The sequence below is a fragment of the Mauremys reevesii genome, linkage group 18 (assembly GCF_016161935.1).
Source record: "Mauremys reevesii isolate NIE-2019 linkage group 18, ASM1616193v1, whole genome shotgun sequence".
NCBI classification, from domain to species: Eukaryota; Metazoa; Chordata; order Testudines; family Geoemydidae; genus Mauremys; species Mauremys reevesii.
Genome location: NC_052640.1, coordinates 20984566 through 21007525, shown reverse-complemented (window position 1 = coordinate 21007525; position 22960 = coordinate 20984566). Strand labels below are relative to the sequence as shown.

The following is a 22960-nucleotide window of genomic DNA, read 5'->3' as shown; positions in this document are numbered from 1 at the left end:
AATAGTGGTAAGTCAGGACCCCTGCGTGACTGACTGTAAATGCACTAGACCTGATCCTCTGCTGTTTTGCATCTTGTGTAATTCTTTATACCTGTGAACAGTGAGTATAAAACAACCTTCATTCAGGTGCAAATGACAACACAAGGTGCAAGGCAGTGGGGGTATCCAGCCCAGTGTCTACAAGCGCAAGACCACCATGGGTTAGACCGTCAGGCCTCGGTGAGCCCCTTTGCACTATTTTAAAGAACAAAGGAGGCTTGAAGCTTCCCTAAAGGGGCAGCTGGGAATTCCCCTGACACAGGGGAGTCCCCCAGGGACATAAAGCAATATAGCCAGCTTTACATCGCCTAAGCCCCTTGTCCATGTAGGAGGCGTATCGGAGGCCAGAGGGGATGATCTTGTACTGCCAGAATTGTCTCTAGGATTAACATTTGCTTAGAGCCATCTTTGCCTCTCTGCTACACTGTGAGCTCAGTGCAGCTGAGGAGCTACATTCCTGATTACATTCTCATTAGTCCTTCACTTTGGAACACCTACATACCTCCCTCTGACCTAACAGGAAATGTCTTCCTCCGCACCCTTGGCAGCACCAAAGCAAAAGATATGGCAAGCTCTCAAATCCCTAGTTAAACACTTACATTAACAATACTCTTGTGGAGGGCTTATCTGCTCAAGGGAGTGAGAGATTCTGAAAACCCCTTTTCCTGGTTTTAGAGTGGGGGAGGGGGGCTTGAGCCTCCCAGGAGGAAAAATAACATAAAAAGTTCAAACAAAGCAGGAAATACCAGCTTCATGCTGGCACAGCTAATGCAATATGTAATATTTTAGAAAAGTGCCACTTCCTTCTTTCACCCTGGGGCAGTGCCATGTGTGATTATAACCATGTGAGGATGTTCCAGGGAAACCTGGGTGAGTTATTTCCCAAGTCTGTAGATTTGGATGTTGCTTTATAAATGGACCCTTCCTACCATAGTATACTAGTTCCTTTTGAATTGCTTAATCAATTCATTGCTTTCTGCAACAGAGAACAGAAGAAAATATATTTCTAATAACTTAGTATAGAAATTAAATTTCCATTGGATTAATTTCATGCTTCAGTTGTCATCATGTTCCCTGCTATACCAAGCAGCTATGGGCATAGGTTGAGGATTAAGAAAAGAAATGAGGATGGTGTTTTTTCCCTGTTCTTTGTTGATTCCACATGCATAGAAGTTTCTAGTTGTGGCTTCTCCAGGAGAACTTCCTGATAGGAACAGTAATATGAATCTGTTAATTTTAATGGTACAGCTGTGATCTAGTAGACTAGATGAGGGGCTATATGCAAGGTAGTTGTAGCCGGGTCAGTCCCAGGATATTAGAGAGACAAGATGGGTGAAGTAATAACATAAAAGATATTACCAATAAAAGTTATTACCTCAGTCAGATGAATTGGAGTGAAATCTGGCATCTGACACTGTCTTGCTTGTGTGAGTGGACAAGTCACTTTCTCCTCTGTGTCTAGTTTCTCTGACTGTAAAGGGGGATAATGCAGTTGAATAGGCAAAACCTGCCCACTTTTGGCTCAAATATTTGGTTTAAAAATTGACTTTAATGGGAATTGAGGATGGTTGGCATTTACCAGGATGAGGCACAGAGTGTGCACTGGTTAGCTGTTCCATCCAGTCTGTGGGCCCAATTAATCCTTTAGTATTGCTCCCCTTAAGTCAGCAGTGCCAGAGATTAATTGGATTCAATAGCTTCAATAGTTGCACTGAATCCTCTCATTAACTCACATTCTCATTGATTGCCAGAGGTCCATGGTTCATTCCCATAGGCGATGGAAGCTGTGGCCTCTTCTTGGGGATTCAGGCTATGGCTACACTTAAACTTCAAAGCGCTGCCGCGGCAGCGCTTTGAAGCGCTAAGTGTAGTCAAAGCGCCAGCGCTGGGAGAAAACTCTCCCAGCGCTGTCCGTACTCCACCTGCCTGTGGGGAATAACGGACAGCGCTGGGAGCGCGGCTCCCAGCGCTGGGGCTTTGACTACACTGGCGCTTTGTAGCGCCGCAATTTGCAGCGCTGCAGAGGGTGTGTTTTCACACCCTGCTGCAGCGCTGCAAATTTGTAAGTGTAGCCAAGCCCTTAGGCACAGATGTTCAGGAAAGACATGTATGTCCTATGACTGCAGAGGTGTTAACGGGCCACTCTACCTTGAATGTCCCTTAGAATATGTGCTAACTACTTATGCTAAAAAATCTGTTCCACCTTGCATTTTGCTGTGAGATTGGGAGCACCTTTCCCAGGCTGGAAGAAGAGCTCTGTGTAAACTCGAAAGCTTGTTTCTCTCATCAACAGAAGTTGGTCCAATAAAAGGCTTAACCTAATGTTAAAAAAATTATATAATACATAGGTTGGGAAAAGAGTGTCTGTACATCTGGGTATAGTGTTTAGATTATCCACAACTATAAAGTTAGTTTTTAAAAGTCATATGATACATAGAGTACGTAGTCAGCAATAACCCAAATTTAGGTGCATAGATTTAACAATACAGTTTAGATATTAGAAGCCGAATACTCGGGTACATCACTCATGAAAGGTTGTACAGAGATTTGGTTGTGGAAAGCAAAATATATCAATGAGTGGAGATTGTCCCTCAGTATTGAGAATTAGATTGGTTGTCCATTTAGAAAATACAATCCATGAGGAAAGTATTTCTTACTTTCCTGACTGCCAAGCGCATGCCTGGGGCGGCAAGCCACGGGGGCGCTCTGCCAGTCGCCGCGAGGGTGGCAGGCAGGTTGCCTTCGGCGGCATGCCTGCGGAGGGTCCGCTGGCTTCAGCGGACCTCCCGCAGGCGTGCCGCCAAATCCGCGGGACCGGGGACCTCCCGCAGGCAAGCCGCCGAAGGCAGCCTGCCTGCCGTGCTTGGGGCAGCAAAATACCTAGAGCCGCTGCTGCTGACTGTGCTTCTCTTCGGCATTTGAGCCCATCCTTCCTGGTATTGCCGATGTCCATGGTGCATTCTATGTAGATGTCCCTTGACCACCTGATGGTGTCCGACACCATGAGTTGCCGCATCAACCGAGTGTAGTGTTGACTGATTCCACATTCTCTCAGCACTCGCTCGTTACTGGGGTCCCATGTGCCTAAGGCTCTGACAATCAGTGCGTGTGTCTGGACCTGGTAACCCTTAGCTCTCAAGGTTACCTCAGTTACTTCAGTTGTAGCCAGGGGCGGCTCTAGGCACCAGCGGGCCAAGCGCCCGCTTGGGGCGGCATCCTGGGGAGGGCGTCATTTGGCTCCGGTGGAGCTCCCGCCGGCATGCCTGCGGCAGGTCCACCGGAGCCCGGGACTAGCGGACCTGCCGCAGTCATGCCTGCGGCGGGTCCCGTCTTCCCGCGGCTCCGGTTGAGCTCCCGCAGGCATAACTGCGGCAGGTCCGCTCGTCCCGGGCTCCGGTGGAAATGCCGCCCTCCCCAGGATGCCGGAGCCGCGGGAAGAGGGGACCCGCCGCGGGACTGGGGAAGGGCGGCGCAGCGCTCCGCGCTGCTTGGGGCAGCCTACTTTGTAGAGCCGCCCCTGGTTGTAGCTACTTGTGGCTCCTTTCAAAAGCCAACTTTCAACATCATAACCCTTGACCGTGGAAACTGAGTTTTCCTTACCCCACCCCTTAGTTAGAAGGGTGGAGTTCAGCTAGATAATTGGCTGAAGACAGTACATTGTCTTACCAGTGTAGGGAAGTATACAAACAGAAATCTTGATATCCTGGGTATGTGGCCAATCTCTCAGTATTGACAGGGCCCTGGAAATAAACATACACAATAATAAAAATGTCAAGGCAGGGCCTCAAATACCAAGGAGCTCTGGTTCACAAAGAAATGTCAGAACCTAATCTATTCTTAAGGAATAAGTATTAAAGGAGCAGAGAAACCAAATAACATAAATTCTCTAGGGATCAGAAGTTATTGTTAAACATGAAGAGTTTAGTTAATGGTAACTGGGAAATATATGGAGACTTGTTTGTGTGTTACCCTTAAAACAGAAATTAAATTAGCTCTCCCATTCAGGATCAGTGACATATTAACCTATGGGCTGGACAGGCCAAGGCTTAGGGCAGCAGTAAATGAGTAACATTCAGCAGTCAGAAAAGGGAGAGAACTGGGACATTCCGGTAATTTTCACTTCAGTTTAACATGGCCATGCTTCGCTCTTGCCCACTGGATAGGTTTCTCTGATCATTGTGTCCAGAGGATTATTGTATACTCCAAGTTCTGCCTGTTTGTTGAATTTAGCAGGACTGTAAGCAGCCTAGGGGTGGCTACTGGGGATAAATATTTTGTTTCCTGTCCCTAGGTGATGTGGACAGTTTTAATCTTGGCACAGGGCAAGAGATAGGGTGAACAATGATGATGGTTCAAGGTAAAAAGACCAACCATACATTCAATCAAAGTGAAGCTTTCATAGGAAAGAAAAAAATGAAGTAAATCAAACACCTATAGATTTCTCCAAGCCCTTCAGTGGGATGCCTCTTCCCAAGATGGGAGGCATTGGGTCTGGTGCCTGCATATCTAAGAGTGGAAAGGTAAAGTATCAAGCTGGCTTGCTAGCAAGTAGCAGCAGCTGTGTTGATCTCACACCCATCATGCTTATATGAAATCCCAGTGAGATGCCTAAACAACTGAAGGTTTGAAGAGGTAAATAATTGCACTTCAGTAAGGGGGACACAGGTGATTACACAGTGCAATAAAGCCTAGGATTCTTGAGAGATGCATGTCCATCTCTTTTAAAGAATTGTGTGGCATTTAAAATGCAAAATGTAGAACATATGGAGCCCTTAGGAGGGCAGCAGAATAGCAAACCTGCTTTCCTTTCTCAAGGAGCTGAGTCTTGATAGATATACAATGAGATTTTACAGAGGTGCTAAGCAATATGCAGGTTTTCCGAGTGGTTAAGGGTGGGGCGAGCTGTAGATTTGAACTCATACACTTGTGTCCCAAAAGAATGAAGTAGAAGAACCAGTTTCATTCCACAACGGTCAAGTCACCACCAAAAGAGGCCCAGCATGAGGTTAGGAGAGGAGTGGTATGTATATCACACTGTAGGGACTAGGGAATTTTTCATTTAGGCTGCTAGGCAAAGTCTCTTTATGAGGCCTGGGGGGCAGCAAGCACCAGGACTTCTGGGCATCAAAAAGTGAATGAAAATAATAAGGTGAATAGATTAATGAATAACATGTAAAGTATAGTTACTTTCATATAGCTGCAGCCTGATGGTAATTTCCTGAATAGTGAGCCCTTGTCAAAAGATTTTAAACTAGTTAATGTTCCACATTTCCTCTCCTCCTCTCTTCCCAGTTCACTTTTTTACCCTGTTTCCCTGCCACCAGTCCCCCTGCTTCCTCTAATCTTTCATTTCCTCTCTTTCCACTCTCACTCACTAGCTGAACAATTGACCCCTTCCTTTGCAAACCCTCCTGCCCTCTCCTAGTTCCAGGCTATCCTTCCTGAAATAGAGTCAGGGTTTGGCTACACTTGCAGCTGTGCAGCGCTGGGAGTTAAAGCTGTCTTCATACAGCTGTGTAGGGACAGCGCTGCAGTGTGGCCACACTGACAGCTACCAGCGCTGCAGTGTGGCCACATTTGCAGCATTTGCAGCAGTGTTGGGAGTGTTGCATTATGGGCAGCTATCCCAGCATTCAAGTGGCTGCAACGTGCTTTTCAAAAGAGGAGGGTGGGGTGGAGTGTGACAGGGAGTGTGGGGGAGACAGAGAGAGTGGATTTTTGGCGCTGACACTGTGTCAGCTCCCTGCCTTGCAAGTTCTAAGGACTTGAAGATACGCAGCACCAACCTTCAATCATTTTAAAAGTTTCAACCCCTTCCCCTACCCCTCTCTCCCCCCTTCTCTCCTCAAGCAAACACTAGCTGTGGACATTCATCCCCCTCTGCTCGAGCAAACAGTAGCTGTGTTTGTTTTTTAGATAAGCAGTTCCGGGAGCCCCGAGTTCAAAACAAAACAAAGAGAGGCATCACAACAAAACAAAGAATGTTATCTTTACTTAAAAAGCATTATGGGAAGGTTCCAGAAGTCAGTTACAGCGTAGTAAGATTAATCACTGTTTACATTGGCACCCCAGTGCTGAAAGAGCAGCACTGTTCTCTTTATTTCTCTCGTCAATGTGGAGTACATGCAGCGCTGTAGCCAGGGAGATACAGTGCTGTATGTGCCTTGCCAGTGTGGATGGGGAGTAAGTTACAGCGCTGTAAAGCCACCACCAGCGCTGTAACTCTCAAGTGTAGCCAAGCCCTCACAGTGCTAACTGGTGGAGGGAACCCTACTCCTTGCTATTCCCTCAGCAGGGAAGCGGGCTGAGCAAGTGTATCCTCAGGGCCTCGCAGCCTGTGCAAGCTCTGTATCTCTCAGGGTATGGCTACACTTGAGAGTTGCAGCGCTGGGAGTTACAGCGCTGGTCGTACAGCTGTGTAGGGAAAGCGCTGGTGTGTGGCCACACTCACAGCTACCAGCGCTGCAGTGTGGCCACATTTGCAGCATTTGCAGCGCTGTTGGGAGTGATGCATTATGGGCAGCTATCCCAGCGTTCAAGTGGCAGCAACGTGCTTTTCAAAAGAGGGGGGTGGGGTGGAGTGTGACAGGGACCGGGGGGGAGAGAGAGAGTGGATTTTTGGAGTCGACACTGTGTATCAGCTCCCTGCCTTGCAAAATCAGAAAAATTTCCCAACTCCTTACTCTTAACTGCAAACAGCCTGCAGACCAGATAAGCAGCTGCTCCAACGGACTCCCTTTCTCCCCCCTGCCCCGGCTGTTTCTATCCTCAAGCAAACACTCATCCCCCTGCCTGCCTCATTCACATCAAGGTAGTGGGTTATCTCATTTGATTGTTCACAGTCAGTTACAGATTGATCACAGCAAACAGGAGCTGTGTTTGTTTTTTAGATAAGCAGCTCCCGGAGCCCCGAGTTCACAACAAAACAAAGAGAGGAAGCATAACAAAACAAAGAGAGTAATTTAGTTAAAAGCATTCTGGGATATCTCCTAATACCCTGGAGGCCAATAACAGCGCTGGTGTGTGGCCACACTTTTCGAGCAGCGCTGTAGCACCAGCGCTGCAATCGTTATATCCCAAGCAGACCCAGGTGTACAGCCAGCGCTGCAGCCAGGGAGTTGCAGCGCTGGATGTGCCCTGCAGGTGTGGACAGTTACTAATTGCAGTGCTGGAAAGCCTCCACCAGCGCTGCAACTCTCAAATGTAGCCATACCCTTAGATCAGTCCAGGGGAAAAAAGAAAAAACCACACCCGGTCTAACTCGTCATACCTCTGAAATAAGGGGAGGTGATTAATGGCCAGATTCCGGAAAATTGTAATGCTGGCCCTGTCATGAAGGAACAACTGTATGGAAACATAGAGTAGCTTGGAAAATAGATCAGAATCCTTTAGCTAATGCAGGGTTATATTACAGTACCCACCTACTCTGACTGATCAGATTCAGTATCCAGCCCTGTTGGGGACAATCCAAAGTTTAAGTCTCAGTTTTTCTACCTTGTACAGCTCTTGATGTTTAAGATGTTTCTACAACAAGGCTGGAATTGACCAAGCAGCCTAAGGGAATTAAGCTCCTTTGAAGATCCCAGCTCTAAATATTAAGTGGAATCCCTTAGACACCTGCTTTACGTATATGTTCTAGTTTAGCTAATCATAGTTAAGGCTAAGATTTTGTCATGATTATTTTTAGTACAAGTCACACACAGGTCATGGGCAATAAACAAAAATTCACGGAAGCTGTGACCTGTCTGTGACTTTTGCTGCTGCAGCTCCATGGTGGCTGGGAGCTGTGGGGTTCCCCCCCACGCCTGCGAGGCTATCATCTGTTGCTGGAACCCTGAGGAGGGCCCCCTGGGGAGGCTGTTGCCTGTACTGGAATCCTGCAGGGGGACCTTGAGGAAGCTGTCGCCCCTCGCTGGATCCCTGTGGGGGTCCCACTGGCTGCCAGCTCCAGTCCCAGGGCTCCAGGAGCTGAAGCAGAAAATGTCAGGGAGGTCTCTGGAAGTCATGGATTCCATGACCTCTGTGACATAAATGTACCCTTAATCATAGTAACTGCCATAGATGCTGCCAACCATCACCTAACCTCAAACACAGAACTTTTTCTTGCTACAAATTACAAAAGTATTGGAGCAAACAATGGAAATCTATTTTCACAGTTCTGAATTCAAAGATGTGTGTGTACACACACACACACACACACACACACATATATATATATATATATACGTAATTACATTTGTAAGTAATATACGCTGATCTTATGATCCTCCAGCAAAGGGTCTTTCTTATATCAGAGAGAGAAACAGAATACAAAGCAATAGATTTGTAATATTTTCATTGCTTTGTTCTGAAACCAGGAATAATGACTGTTGTGTTAACTGAAATCTTTTGCTAATTGCATTGGTTTTTGTTTGGCTTTGTATTTTTCTTTAAAAATCAACAAAGAAAATACAGAACTGCTTGGGTAAAGCTGGAAATGTTCCTGTGAGGGTGAGTGCTCCAATGTGCCCCACATTTAGGGGCACTCCAGGCACACTAGCTGGAGCTGTCATTTTGGGTTCTTCATTGGCTGCTTTTGTCACCTGAAGCTGTTGAAAGTGCAGTGTGACTGTTAAAAAGGCTATTTTGAGCTTTTAAAGCAGGAGCTAGGGTGGAAGGAACAGATTTAATGAGAATCAGAGGATAATGTGGTTAATAATTTCTGATGACTGCATTCCTAATAACTCAGAATGAGGTTTAATAATTTATTTCCAGCGGATTGAGTGAACAACAGCTGATGATGAGGTAAAGGTTAAGATGTAGAATTTCCCCCAAGTAGAGCAATAAAGTTTTGATAAAAAACATTCATATTTGACCAGAAGCCAGCCTTCTCAGCAATGAGTTCCAGTTGCTGGTGGTGCGGCTAAAATCTCTCTTTGAGGGGAAAAAGCCTGCCTACTTCTCTTTTTAAAAGACATTAACATTGTTCTCTCTTTTAGAGACTCCTTTCCCATTAAAGGCAGTGGCAACTGACTTCAATGGAAACATGATCAGGCCCATTGGCCAAATCCTGAGAGGTACTGGGCATTCACAATTCCCATTGACATCAGTGAGAATTGTAGATGATCTGAGTTTCTCAGAATTTGGCATGTAATGTCATTGCTGAGCTGTTATTCTTAGATGTTTTCACAGGTCCGAAGGAAGATAAAAGCTTAATTCTCACTCTGGGGCCCTGATAGGAAAGCACAGGGGAAGTCCAGGATTGAATGTATATGGGGACAACGAATCCTTTCTCTTTAAGAACATTACATAAGAACGGCCATACTGGGTCAGACCAAAGGTCCATCTAGCCCCATATCCTGTCTTCTGACAGTGGCCAATGCCAGGTGCCCCAGAGGAATGAACAGAACAGGTAATCATCGAGTGATCCATCCCCTGTCGCCCATTCCCACCTTCTGGCAAACAGAGGCTAGGGGTACCATCCCTGCCCATCTTGGCTAATAGCCATTGATGGACCTATCCTCCATTAACCTATCTAGTTCTTTTTTGAACCCTGTTATAGTCTTGGCCACATGAAGGAGCTTTCATCTTTATAATTAGCCTGCCCTTCCTCTTTGACTCATTCACTGATGTCACTAGTGTTTTGTTATATCACAGATCATTACTATGATATGATGTCACAAAGAGGTTAAGTTTCTTGATGGCAAGACTGATCGGAAAAATGTGAGGAAATCTACGATTGAACAAACACAGAAATTCCGTGTAGTTCTGAGAGAGCTGTTCCTTCACACAAAGACTGGAAGAAAATATGAGATCACAATGAAGAAATGAGGGGAAAATAGGGATAGGGAAAGAAGTTATGGAATTCTCTGTTCTGTTTGTTACATGCATGGCATATTTTACATATAAAATGTGGGAGGAAGAACTATCTAGTGATTAAAGCACAGGACTGGCAGTCAGGAGCTGTAGAGTGTATTCCTGGCTTTGACATATTCTCACTAATATAAGACTCATTTTCGGTAGCTAATTTCTATACTAAAATCCCCCCTCCTATCAGGGGCGGCTCTACGTTTTTGGCCGCCCCAAGCAGTCATGCGCGGGAGGCGCCCCGGAGCCGTGGGAGCAGCGGACCTCCCGCGGGCATGACTGCAGAGGGACCGCTGGTCCCGCGTGGCTCGGCTGGACCTCCCGCGGCTGCGGATGGTTCGCGGGTCCAGCCGAGCCGCGGGACGAGCGCCCCCTCCGCAGTCATCCCTGCGGCAGGTCCAGTCGTCCCGGGGCTCCGGTGGACCTCCCGCAGGCATGACTGCGGCAGGTCCCCCGGCCCAGCCTGCCGCCCCCCCCGGCCGCAGGGGACGCCCCCTAGATTTTTCCGCCCTAGGCACCAGCTTGTTTTGCTGGTGCCTAGAGCCGCCCCTGCCTCCTATCCACATGAGTTTCAAAAAAGAAGATTGAAGTTAAGATTGAAGATGTAGTTATTTTTTGTTGTGACACTGCAGAGCTCACTGCAGTGATTAGGGATTTGGGGGATTTTGCCTCCCCTACCTTTCAGACCCCCAGGACCCTACAACCTTTCTTTCAGTGGCAGGCACGGAGTCTCTCTCCCTCTTACAATAGATATGTAAACTTATTCCAACTGACTGTACAGTGGATGAGGAAAGTCAGGGCTGACACTTCCATTTAGGTGACCTCGGCGGTCGCCTCGGGTGCCAGGATTTGGGGGGCCGGCATTTTGCCACCCTTGGCGGCAATTCGGCGGCGGGGGGTCCTTCCGCGCTCAGGGTCTTCGGCGGCAATTCTGCGGTGGGTCCTTCACTCGCTCTGAGACCCGCCACCGAGGTGCCCCAAAGACCGGGAGCGCGGAAGGACCCTCCCGCCGCAGAATTGCCGCCAACAGCCAGGAGCGCGGAAGGACCTCTGCCTAGGGCGCCAAAAACCCTGGCACCGCTCCTGAGGAAAGTATGTTAATAACAGGAGCTCTATATATGTGTTGTAAAGCCCTTTGGGATCCTTTAACATGAATGGTCTATATTAGATATGAGAGGTGATTATTATATTTAATTATCAAAGGGCAGTAGCAACTGGTCAGTACTCAGACCCCCTCCCTTATACACTGTTCTTTCTTTATTTCCTCTTTTTACAGTTTTCCTTTTCTCTGTGTCTCTCCTAGATCTTGAAGAACAAATAGGAGTGGGGAAAAACACTTCACTGACCGTCTTTTTTTAATTTCTAATCACTGCAGCTCATGTGTACCCTCTGCTTGCAATATCCAAGCCAGTCATTTTCCACCCCTTATTCAAGCGTCTGACCTCTAATACTTCAGTTCCTGATCTTGTAAATCATGGTTTGCTGCCTCCAAAACTCTCAATACAGGGAAATTATGTTCACAGCTTCTCTCTCCATCTTCTTCCATTGTCTCTTTGAGTTGTTTGATGAAGAATGAGACATTTTAGGTATGATCTCCCTCCTGTGAATCTCTGTTGCCTATTTTTAATACAGCGCTAACTTTTTTCTCTTTCTTTGGCATCTCTCCAATCAGCAGTTGCTCTCTCTGTGGGATTGATACAGAATGTGTACAGGTCTTAGATATCAACATTCCTCATTTGCAAATCCTTGATCAGGTGTCGCTCACATGTACTGCAGATGCCCTTGGGTGCAGTGCTGTACCTATGATAGCAGCTGCAAGAATCTAATTCAGTTAACCTATTGCCCCCTTGACGAAAGCAAACCAAGTGTAAAAAGGGTGTTTCCCACTGGAGACACAAGCCGGCCTTAATGGCTTTTGGATCTTAAATCCAAAGAGTTGTATCTGATTTTCCTTGAGGAATCAGCCACTTGTCCTTGGAGCAGGTTAGACATATCACATCTGCCTTTTGCCCTAGCTGCCAGGGCCTCTGGCCTAGACCATTGGCTGCTCATTCTGGAATACATCACCCATGTGTGTGTTGGACAAGTTTGCCAAAGAGTCATAATTCTGTATGGGTGGAGGCCACGTGCTCACCTCCAGTGGAGGAGGGAGTATTATCATTCACCAGTTTCCCCTCTGGATGAGTTAATATGAAACATCCTGTTACGTCCTCCTGGCTTGTAGGGATGATGGCTGCAATGTTGGGTTTTAAGAGGAGAAAATATTGGGGGATCTTCAAGGTTGTCAGGCACTCAGATCCCTAAGTGATGACACACAGGAAGTCTGAAAACACTAAATAAGCACGAGTTTTGAAGATATTTGTCCTGAGCCCAGGATCAATGACCCAAGTCTGTTCTTCTCTCTGTTTCCAGATTGGTGCTTCTCTGTTTGCCAGTAACATTGGCAGTGGGCACTTTGTGGGCTTGGCAGGCACAGGAGCGGCTGGAGGAATCGCCACTGGAGGATTCGAATGGAACGTAAGTGGTACACATTTAAATAAAATTGTAACCTCAGGGGTATCCAAAGAGATCAGGTGAGTCCACATTGTCTAAAAATCCAACTCACTCTAATGTTGTCAGAGGCCTCACCCAGCAGCACCTGCCTCCCTCAGGGCTGGCGACTGGCAGAACCACCCACCACAAGAACGCTTCGTGTCAATTCCCATTCCCCCAGCCTCTCTCCCCACTCCCATCTCCAGTCCAGCTAGTGGGGAAAGAAAAGCCCATTGCTATATTAGGAAACCATGATCTCCTTTGCATAATTTTTCTGGGAGATTGGTGTGTAGGAGTTGGGGGGAGTCATCGTTTTTCCTTTCTTCCCAGCAGTGAGGAATTCAATGTTGTCTTCACTCCTTTCTTCATCCCAAGAGCCCTTTTCTCCTTCTCTGTCTTCTCATTCCCCTCCCATGAAGGGACAGCTGCGAAGGAGTTCAGAGGCTACCTCGTAATCCGCTATCAGTGGTGTTCTGTTCTCAGCCTGCTGGGGGCAGATCCTGTCTATAACCAAACACCTCACTTGATTAAAATGACTACAACTACTGCCTGGAATTGGCAGAAGGGCCGTAAGGGTTTGGAAAAGGGTAAGATAATGTGCCTCCTTTCCCCAATCAGTCTATCTGTAGCCCTCCATGGACTTAGTATGTGCACCAGGAGGAGATGCAGGAGTTGCGGAACGCTGCCTTTATGCTGTATTTCCCCTCTTAGATCAGCAGGTCATAAGGTGCAATTTGCATCACATGTTACTGCTGCCCTGGAGAGGAACTGGGGGCACAGCTACTATGAGGTCAGCTCCTTGCAGAGCATTTTGATGTTTACCTGGTGCTCTGGGATGACCCGTCGTGAGGGGGGGAACATGGATGAGCACAATCCTTGGGATCCAGCCCTGTTGTTTCCCTTGGATCCTTAGGTGCTGGAAGAATTATTGGCCGTGCCCCCTGACTGTTGCACTCCATTGCAAGCCCCTCCTTAGGTGTTCTTAAAAATAGAGTTGTGTGTTGGGTATGAAATACGTCCCCATATAGTTCTGAACTTCTTTGTGCATGGGGAAGGGAGTAGAAGCTCACTTGAGAGAAATGCACACATTGGAATCAGTTAGTTTAGCTGTCACCTTTTATTATTTTCTGCTGCCACTGCTGTAACAAATCCAGGCTCCATACCAATGCTACTGGATCTTCATGACATCTGAAGGGATAGAATCCAGATCCTCTTTCATAAGTACAGGACTCTACCGCTTGCGCTAAAGGGGAGACTCTCCCCTCACTGATAGTAGTATGCAGCCTTAGACACATGGTTGAATCGTCTTGATTCTGTCCAGTAGAGGACAGTGATGCCTGTGTACACATCTACATGTATGCAGACACAAGCCAGCTAGTTAGCTCATTGCAATACTTGCAACACAATGGAACTGATAAACATGCTAACATACACAGGAAAAATGCTGCTCTTGGATCCACACTGATTCTCTTACCAAAAGAGAGAACTGGGCTCGATTCTGCTCTCATTTATACTGGCGTTGTGTCAGTGTAATTCCATTGACTTCAGTACAGTTACTCCTGATTTACACCAGTGTAAGAGAGCAGAATTGGGTCCAATATCTCTAGCATAGCCTGTGCTTGATATATGAGCAGAACTTCAGATCTGCAATAAAGAACTAGTGTGTGGATGAGAGATCTAGCACGCAGCTCTGAGAGCAGCATTTTGACCTGTATTTATCTGTCTGAATGTGCACAGCTCTGCATAAAACAAGTTGCTAACATTGTCAGAAAAATTATAATGTATGATTGACAACAAAATATCTGATGCACAGAATATACAGTATATAGTTTAACAGAGCTACCATACTTGACAGTCTATAGTTCTATACATGAGAATATAGTACATCTTTTATAATGCTCGCAGCCACCTCATAAGCAGGCCTCAGCTAGAGTGCTGTGTCCAGTTCTGGGCTCCACACTTTAAGAAAGATGTGGACAAACTGGAGCGAGTCCAGAAGAAAGCAACAAACATGATAAAAGATTTGAGAACATTTGATCTGTGAAGAATTTTTTTTTTTAAAAGGGGCATGTTTAGACTTGAGAAAAGCAGACCAAGAAGGGGCCTGATAACAGTCTTCAAATATGTTAAGGGCCATAATAAAGAGGACCATGATCAATTTTTCTCTGTCCGCTGAAGGTAGGACTAGAAGCAATGGGCTTAATTTGCAGCAAGAGAGATTTATGTTAGATTTTAGGGATGGTCTAGGTATATTTAGTCCTGCCTCAGTGGATGGGGCTGGGCTGGGCTTGAGGTCCCTTCCAACCCAACATTTCTGTGATCCTATAACTGAACCACACTGCAGAAGGCAGTTAATTACTCCTGCATTTTATCTAAAGAAGTGGGCTAGTCTGATGGGTGACAAGGGTATGGAAGTAAGCTCCACTCTCCAACACCCAGGGCTAGCAAAGCTAATCACAGATGAGACATGATCATAACACACTTGGGTTTGGGGATGGAATGTTTCCTGTACTGGTTGCTGCTTGGAGACTGGATCGAGGGACTAAGTAAAGGGGACCGGGGCAGTGCTAGACTTTCTTAAAATTTCCTGGTGATGGCAATAGTCATCTGTCACCATACAAAGGCTTCTGTGGGCTGCAGGTATTCTAACCACCATGTTGTCTACACCTGCTCTTTTAAGACCAGTGTTAGACACACTACAAATGTATTTCCCCATGGACAGACATGGGGCAAATGCCAAAGCAATCTTCTTTTTGATACTCCAGTAAGTCTGCTGCAGTGGGGGACTCTTCCTCAGGTGCTTATGTTGGACACCTGGGGTGAAATTCTAGCACCTATTGACTTCAATAAGGCCAAGATTTCACCCCTGGAGTTCCGACCGTAAAATGCTAGGCAGGTAGAAAGAATGAGGCTGGCCACTATTTTACTCACTGCAATGTTTATAGTTGGCATTCAGCCTGATACGTGGCTTTGGAAAATGCTGGTGACAGGACCAGAGGCTAATTCAGCTGTTCTTTCCTTGGTTACAGGCCCTGATATTTGTGGTTGTTCTTGGCTGGTTGTTTGTGCCCATCTACATCAAGGCTGGGGTAAGTATGGACACTAGGTTATATCTTTTATGGTTCCCTGTTTTAATCTTTGTTTCATTTTGTTGTGTGTGGGGGTCTAACACCGTCACAAAACCATTCTCAAAGGGAAGAGAGACCTGGATGTGTCAGGCATGCTACATATGTTATGTCTGTATATATTTAAACAACAAGGTCTCTTTGTCTTTGAGATCCCAAGATGAGCAGCATTTGACTCTGCCTTTCTGTGTTTCTTGGAGGCCGCTGCTCCTTGGCCTTCTTAATTTCTAGTGCACTTATCAGTGTGGTTTCTGGGTGGCAGAGCTTGCTGATGAACTATAGTAGTTGTGTCTGTTGATCGTAGTCTGAATTCTTCTCCCTCTTCTTCTGCAGGTGGTGACGATGCCAGAGTATCTCAAGAAGCGGTTTGGCGGCCGACGGATTCAGATGTATCTGTCAGTCCTTTCTCTGCTCCTCTATATTTTCACCAAGATCTCGGTGAGTTAAGCTTTTCCAGTTCCTCTGTTCTAAGTGAAGTTCCTATCTATTATTATTTTACACTTGTATGAAATCTCTCTACCTGTCTGGTTCACTTGTCTCAGATAAAAAACTCTTTCCATGTTGTCACTCGTCCATCTAGCAGTGCTGACCATCCAAATCCGCTCTACAGCTCTGTGTGTCTGTGCCTGTTGGATTATACCAGGGGACTCTTTCTCTAGATGGTGGTTATGATTTAGCTTTCTTTTCCCAGGATTTTGTTTCCACATGTGCTCTCCTCTGGAACAGGTCAGGCTGGCTGGAGCCTTGTACTATACAGTATGCTACATCTCAGGCATCAGTGATAACTGAAGAGAAGGTTCCAAGCTATTAGAGTTAGTACCCAGTTCTCTGCCTTCGTCCTCCAAGGGTAACTATTGCTGCTGCTTACCCAGGAACATTCGCTCACCCATTTAAGCATTTAGTTTTAGAGCTTCCTGTGTACCATCTGGGCCCAAGGTCTCCCATTCTGACTCCTGAGCTAGATTCTCCTGCCACAGGGTATGAGTAACTCCCTTTGGCTCCCGTGGGAGAAAAGAGGCCTTTCACACTCATCCTTCCGTCGGTATCCTCAGCTGAACATGCAGCTTGTTAGTATTAATGAAGCAAAAGTGAGAAACGAGAGAGGAAGGCAGATGGGGGGAAGAGACAGAGAGATGGGGTTAGAAAATACGGGAGTGAGAAAAGCAAGGGAAGAAAGGGAAGGCAGAGGAGAGTCTTTCTGTGGATCAGCTTGAGCTATGAAGTGTGGCTAACGAGGGCACAGCAGTAGCAAAGGGAGCTGTGATTTTCCTCCCTTTTTGAAACCATTAAATCTCCATACAAGTCCACAGGTCAAGCAGACCTGAGTCTGTTGTTTTCCTGCAGTTGCCATGGAAGTTTACTCTTTGCCCTCTGCATAGGAGCTGAGTGAATAGTACAATTTAACCTAAAAGACCTGGCCTTTTGCTCTCATTCTCATTCTCCTACGATAACTGATTCTTATCAGGGTTACAAATTAAACAGGCTGCGACTATCAGGAAACCTCAAGTTGGATTTTGCATTCTGTTTATTTCAGTGAGGAGCTGTCAACATAACTGTTTTTGTATGCAGTTGTAATTGGAAATGCTGCATCCATTTCACAGGGGATGGTATTATTCCTGCAACTCTAGCAGATGTGGAGTGAATCCATACAGATCAATGGCTCATCATTCTAATCCAAAACCTATATCTATATTTCTGTGTTATGTATGATCCCAATCACTTGCTACCTACATGCCAGATTCACAAAAATAATTCCCTTTTTATGGGTAAATTTCCTCCATGTGTGTCCAACGTACATATCATACTTTGCATTGGGGATTTCCATCAACTCCAGCAGAGGGACCCTCCTCCCAAGCAAATGGAGGGGCTCCACTCACTCGCTGTTATTACAGACCTGAAAATGAAGTTGCCCTTATGTTCTTGCACCCTCCGTTTTCAGGGCAGAGCAGGGCAATGGCTGGTGGATCTATACAGCAACACATCAATTGGTCCCAGTCTGGCTCCACCATACAATCATCCCACCTTGCCCACAAACAGAGCTGCATAAGTACTCCCAGGGAGCCACTATGGAACTGTTTTCTGGCACTCGGGGGTATTGTCTCCTGCATAAGTTCCCCAGACTATGCCCCTTCTCCTGATACAGCAGAACCACTCTTCCTCTGTCTGTCTGACTCCTGGGTAATTGTACGGCCTCTATTACTGTAGTATCTGAGTGCCTCACAATTTGTCACTGTATTGAATGCACCTAATGCTTCTGCTGCATTGTGGCCCTCTGCAGCTGTAGAAAAGGGGACAGGATTTGTCTTCAAGAACGAACTGAAGGTTTGATTTACATGTTGAGTTTCCCTGGATGTACACACAGTATTCTGTTTATTAGGACTCAATCTCCATTCTTATTAGTTATGAAGCACTGTTAGTGTACAATAGTGTGCAAGACACCACCCTCAGCTTGCTGATGAACTAAAGCTGTGGCAGATACAATAGAGCACAAACCAGAAAGCTGTGATGCTTCATGGAATAGGTGGGTATTTAGCATCTGCTTGGTGGAAGGGGAGGGTGAACGGTGCAAATTAATATTGTGTCAAGCGTATGGTGTAACATAAAGTCTAGACTGGGTGAAGGAGACAGAGGAGAGAGAGAGGTAGAATGAAGGAATTGGAGGAAATGAGAGGAGGCAGAGAGCTTTGAAGGTGCAGGATAGCATCTTGATCACTAAAAAGCCAAATCCTGTAGTGCTGTAAATGGCATCTTGTTCAGTTATGCCTACACCCCTGAGCTGTGTAACTGGGCAAAGCATGAGCATTGAGATGCACCAGCCCAATCATGTAAAAGTTGAAAGGAAGGTGTAAGTGGGGGGAGCAGGGGGAAGAAAAGGATCATGGCCTGCAGAGAAAGGGGGCATGTCTAGGCCAAAAGGATAAGATCACGTGCAGTGGTGTAAGAGGGGAAAGGCATTAAATTAACTTGCTGTAAGTTAGGGGATTGTTCCACCTGAGCTATACCAGCCATCAACAAAGTTGTGGACCCAGCTAACCCAAAGAATGGCCCACGTGCCCCGGAATAAGAGGGGCAGCACAGTCCAAATGCCACTCCAATTATAGCTTGTCCAGTGGTGACCACTGTGGAAATTCAGGTGTATTTGCTGCACAGCAAGGGGCTGGGAGGTATGCCCGCTGCAGTGGCAAGGAGCTATCTGGCGTGGGCAGCACACCATGCTGTGTGGCCAAGTGCCCATCAGTCCAGCATGTTACCAGGAAAAGGATAAATAGAGAGGGACAGTGGACACGAGCTCTTGTACATAAGAGGTTTCGTTTATGTAGATACATCTGTTGTGCATCATTGCAGGTGGCATATGCAGGATGGCAAACAAGCTGCACATGGCTCTGTGGGAATCTTTCACACTAGGTGCCAGAGACAGACACAGCGTGAGCCAAGACATTCCAAGAGATTTCAGAGATTTGCATGCTGCTTCCCTGGCTGCTGCCTTTGCAGACGCTCCCTGCCTTGCAGTTCCTCAGGCTTTTGTCATCCTGCTTTGAAAGGACAGCTTTCCTTACACTTGCTAGCAAGTCACACCTAACAGTTTGAGTCACAGTGCTGATGCAATTTATATTTGCATCTCAGAAGGATCTTGCATCCATGGTGCCTTTTTACATGCTGCTTCCTCACTTACGCCACTTTGGGCAAAATCTCAAACACCATATGTAATGTCCCATATTGTATGTATGTTCCATGGTGTCACTGCTGTGTGAGCTGTTCCCATGGTAGCTTTCAGGGTTGGAGCTGCAAACCATTAGCGCTTCTACCATTGCTGTCACCAGTGGGGCTGTACCAGTGGTAGAAAAGATGGGCAATTTTAAGAAGCTCTTGCGGTGTAGCAAGGCATTGGTGACCAGTAACTGACTAAATTAAGACTAAGTATCTGGTGAAACAAGTAACTGGATGCTCCCCCATAGTCTGAAGGAATTTAAAACTCGAGTCGGTAAATGTGTTGCAAGTGTTCCTTGGAGTTCTTGGCATGTAATGGTAGTTGTAAAAGGACATTCATGTCATTGTAGTTTTGCCTAGTGTTTCCTGAATTACGTGTGCATAGCTCGGGAGTGATGTGTTTTGTTTGAATGTACTAAATCTTCTCCATGCAAAAAACAGAGCTAGGATAAGGTTTTAATGGTATCCATAAAAGAGAGTTAATAGGGTAACAAGGAAATATCAGTAGTAAATTAATGTAACTGGGAGGTAGAAGAGGTGAACTCGGAAGGTGATTCAACGAAGCCAAGGAGTTTACATATTGCTCAGGATGTTAAATAATTAACTATGTTTCCTTGCGGGATCATTTTATGACCAGTAATATTAGTAGCCATGCAAACTAAGCTAATATTAAAAATAAATGAACCTCAAGCTTTGGGGCATAAGCTGATCTGCTGTGAGGGTCAGGAAGGAATCCTCTCCCCTAAAGGGGCATGGTCTCACAGTTAGCCTGTAGGATTACACTCTACAAAATCCTGCATCTTAACCCCAGCCTCCATGGCTGCAGATGGCAAAGGCAGAGGCAGAATTTGTTGGTGGGACCGTGCATGTGTTTCACACCCTGTGTGGTGCACAGCTCAGCTCCACAATGACTCTGTATGTGAGCATGCAGTGGCTGGTGGTGGGAGCAGGGCTGGAGGATCTGCAGCTGCACAAGTCTCCTCCTTGCCCTGAAGGCAGGAGGAGTGAAGGGGGGTTGAGGTGGTGACAGTCTCAAGGAGGAGTTTCCTCAGTGGCCTGGGGGAGAGGTTTTCTTCCTCCAGCATCTGCCCAGCTATGTAGGCCGAGTGCCCATGAATATTTTTGTTTTAGTTTCCTTGTTTGTAAAATGCGGAGGATGATGCTCAGTTGCCTGGCTGACTGGGAAGTCAGGAGGATATGTTACTTACTGATTGTAAAGAGCTTTAAAGGTAAAATGTGCTAAGTAGTGTTATGTACAGCATGGCACAATTAGCCAGATGCGTGACTTATATTACCCCTCTCCTTGTGGCAGAATACCTGACTAGATGGCACTCTTTGTGTTCCTTGAAAAAATGTTTGCCCTAAAATCCAGAAGAGCTGATGACTAAACATCCCTCTTAAGCTTTGTCTGCCCTGGGATTTTAGGGTGAGGTTTTTCGAAAGCACCTAAGTGATTTGGGAGCACAAATTCAGTGACATGACTTTTAATGACACATCTGCTCCTAAGACATGTAGGCACTTTGGAAAATCCCCCCTACCCGCCTTAGCACTGGTGCAGCATGTTGCACTTGCCAACCCCTAACAGAGATATGATTTACACTGGTGAGGCATGAATTGGATTGGAACTGGTTACTCTGATTTCAAATTATGTCTACTTTAGGAGTTTGCATTGGTGCAGCTGTGTTGGTAACTACAATCCCAGGATTTACTCATGAAGTTGCAAAATCCATGTCCTTATACAAGCGCAAGAGCTAACTGTTTCTCCAGCTGGCCAGTTGAATGCTAATTACTTTGACAGATATTCATGGAACTTGTGTTAAGTAAGGTGTTGCCTTTTATTCCTGTTTGTCCTCAACTGGGCAGTCATACCAAACATCTGTGTTGAACTGGAAAGGTGAGGTGTGAAGAATAGCATAAAGCAAAGACATAAATGGTTCTTTTGTCTTTATTTAACAAAACTCTTCCTGGATATAATGTAAAGATTATCAAAAGGCTTGGGTGTTAGCATGGTCTGGGATTTAAGAACTTTGCTGAACTGTTTCCCCATATATAACTTCACAGGCCTGGAGGAGTGGGTAGCCAGATTTGGCTAGGAGGGAATAACTGACCCATTTCTGGGAACTATTGTAAGAAGTACAGAGACTAAGAAGTGAACTTCAAAAAGCAGCTGGCAGTTAAAATAAAGCAGGTCTAGGTGACCAAGGAGACAGGATTTGTCTTTATTTTGCATATGCTTTTATTTTTTTGTGCAGTGCTTTGGGGTGGGGAGGATAGCAATAGATACTAATAGAAATGTTATTTTTATCTTAAGCATTCCCTAAACTGTCATCTTTCCTTTTATTAGGCAGATATATTCTCTGGAGCTATATTTATCCAAATAGCCATGGGGTTGAATCTTTATTTGGCCATAATCATACTGCTGGGTATTACTGGTCTTTACACTATCACAGGTGAGTTTGTGGAACAGATTGATACATTCAAAACAAGTTAAAAGGGGATCCAGAAATATGAAAATGGAAGCGGGGAGTAAATGGGAAGAAATGAGAGCATGAAAGGGGAAAGGTGTATGTGCATATGAGAGAGAGAGAGAGAGAGAGATATGGAAGGTCAAGGAGAGGCCAATTCCCATGAAGGCATTAGCAGAGAGGCTCACATAATGGCGTTTCTTTGTCTTTAGGTGGCCTTGCTGCTGTGATTTACACAGACACCTTACAGACGATCATCATGCTGGTGGGATCCTGTATTCTCACAGGATTTGGTAAGTAAATCTGATGAACGAGAGCTGGAATGATCAGCTACAGCCCCCAGTGTCCTGTGGAAGTGGATCCAGCATTGTCGAGTCCTAACAGGTTAACAGCTAAGGAACGCCCGTTGCGTCGTGTATTTGTCAGGGATGGAGAAGAGCGACATTGCTAAGCCCTCCTGTCATCCTGCCCAAGTTCTATAGTTGCCATAGGGATGTAATTCCAATGACAATGGGAGAGGAGATTCATAGATTCCAAGGCAAGAAGGGACCATTGTGATCATCTATTCTGACCTCCTGTATAACAGCCTATAGAACTCCCCAAAATAGGGGCTGGGTTGTTGTGAATAGGAGGCCCAGGTGTCCATGTGATATCGTAGGTACTAAAATGCAATCCATCCTGTGAAACAGAACCCTGGTATTTAGGGCTCAGTCTACATAATTAATCAAGAGGAGGTAGAAAAGTCCTGTGAGGCTGCAATTTCCTCCCCCTTACCTTGTGGCTTCTAATTGGACTTCCTCTGTGTAAACTTTTCACTGAATGAAGCTGTCCCCCTTCTTCACAATAAACAATATTTCAGATTGACTTAATCAGGTGGACGCTGCCTCTGGTCCTTAGCTGGGTCAGGGAGCCTGGAGATATTATACCTGACAAAGTGGAAGCTTGGGTCTGGGGCATGGGAAGGACAGTGGAGTGTAAAGGAATCTTTTAGAGCTCCATAGCAACCTGAGAAGGAAAGCCAGTGTGGCTTCTTGCTAATGAGAGTTTTCACAGCACATTCTTTGTTTCTGACAATGTTGATCTCTATTGGGGCAGGTTTATCACATTGATGGCATATTAGAGACTAACAAATTTATTGTAGCATACAATACAGCTCACTACATTGGATGCATGTAGTGGAAAATACAGAAGGAAGATATATGTACACAGAGGGAACATGAAACAGTGGGTGTTACCATACACATT

The 22960-nt window shown here is 45.9% G+C and overlaps 1 protein-coding gene and 1 long non-coding RNA gene across 20 annotated transcripts in view; one reads left to right on the top strand and one right to left on the bottom strand.

The window, feature by feature from the left end:
* Positions 1 to 22960, top strand: part of SLC5A1 (solute carrier family 5 member 1) — a 78536-nt gene that overhangs the window by 37048 nt on the left and 18528 nt on the right. For 16 of the 19 annotated variants that reach the window (XM_039505564.1, XM_039505558.1, XM_039505574.1 and 13 more), the window contains 5 exons: positions 12298 to 12402; positions 15447 to 15506; positions 15876 to 15980; positions 21595 to 21700; positions 21928 to 22008. In XM_039505564.1, the coding sequence (XP_039361498.1) occupies positions 12298 to 12402; positions 15447 to 15506; positions 15876 to 15980; positions 21595 to 21700; positions 21928 to 22008 (457 nt within the window). Of the gene's footprint in view, positions 1 to 4330; positions 4397 to 11125; positions 11472 to 12297; positions 12403 to 15446; positions 15507 to 15875; positions 15981 to 21594; positions 21701 to 21927; positions 22009 to 22960 lie in introns of those variants that run through there. The other 3 variants (XM_039505573.1, XM_039505571.1, XM_039505575.1) reach the window with 2 other exon arrangements.
* On the bottom strand, positions 1414 to 22728 carry LOC120386341. Its single transcript, XR_005589667.1, has 3 exons — positions 22490 to 22728; positions 3706 to 3779; positions 1414 to 1510 (listed from the first exon to the last, which is right to left on the bottom strand). It is a non-coding gene; the product is annotated as an uncharacterized LOC120386341 (long non-coding RNA).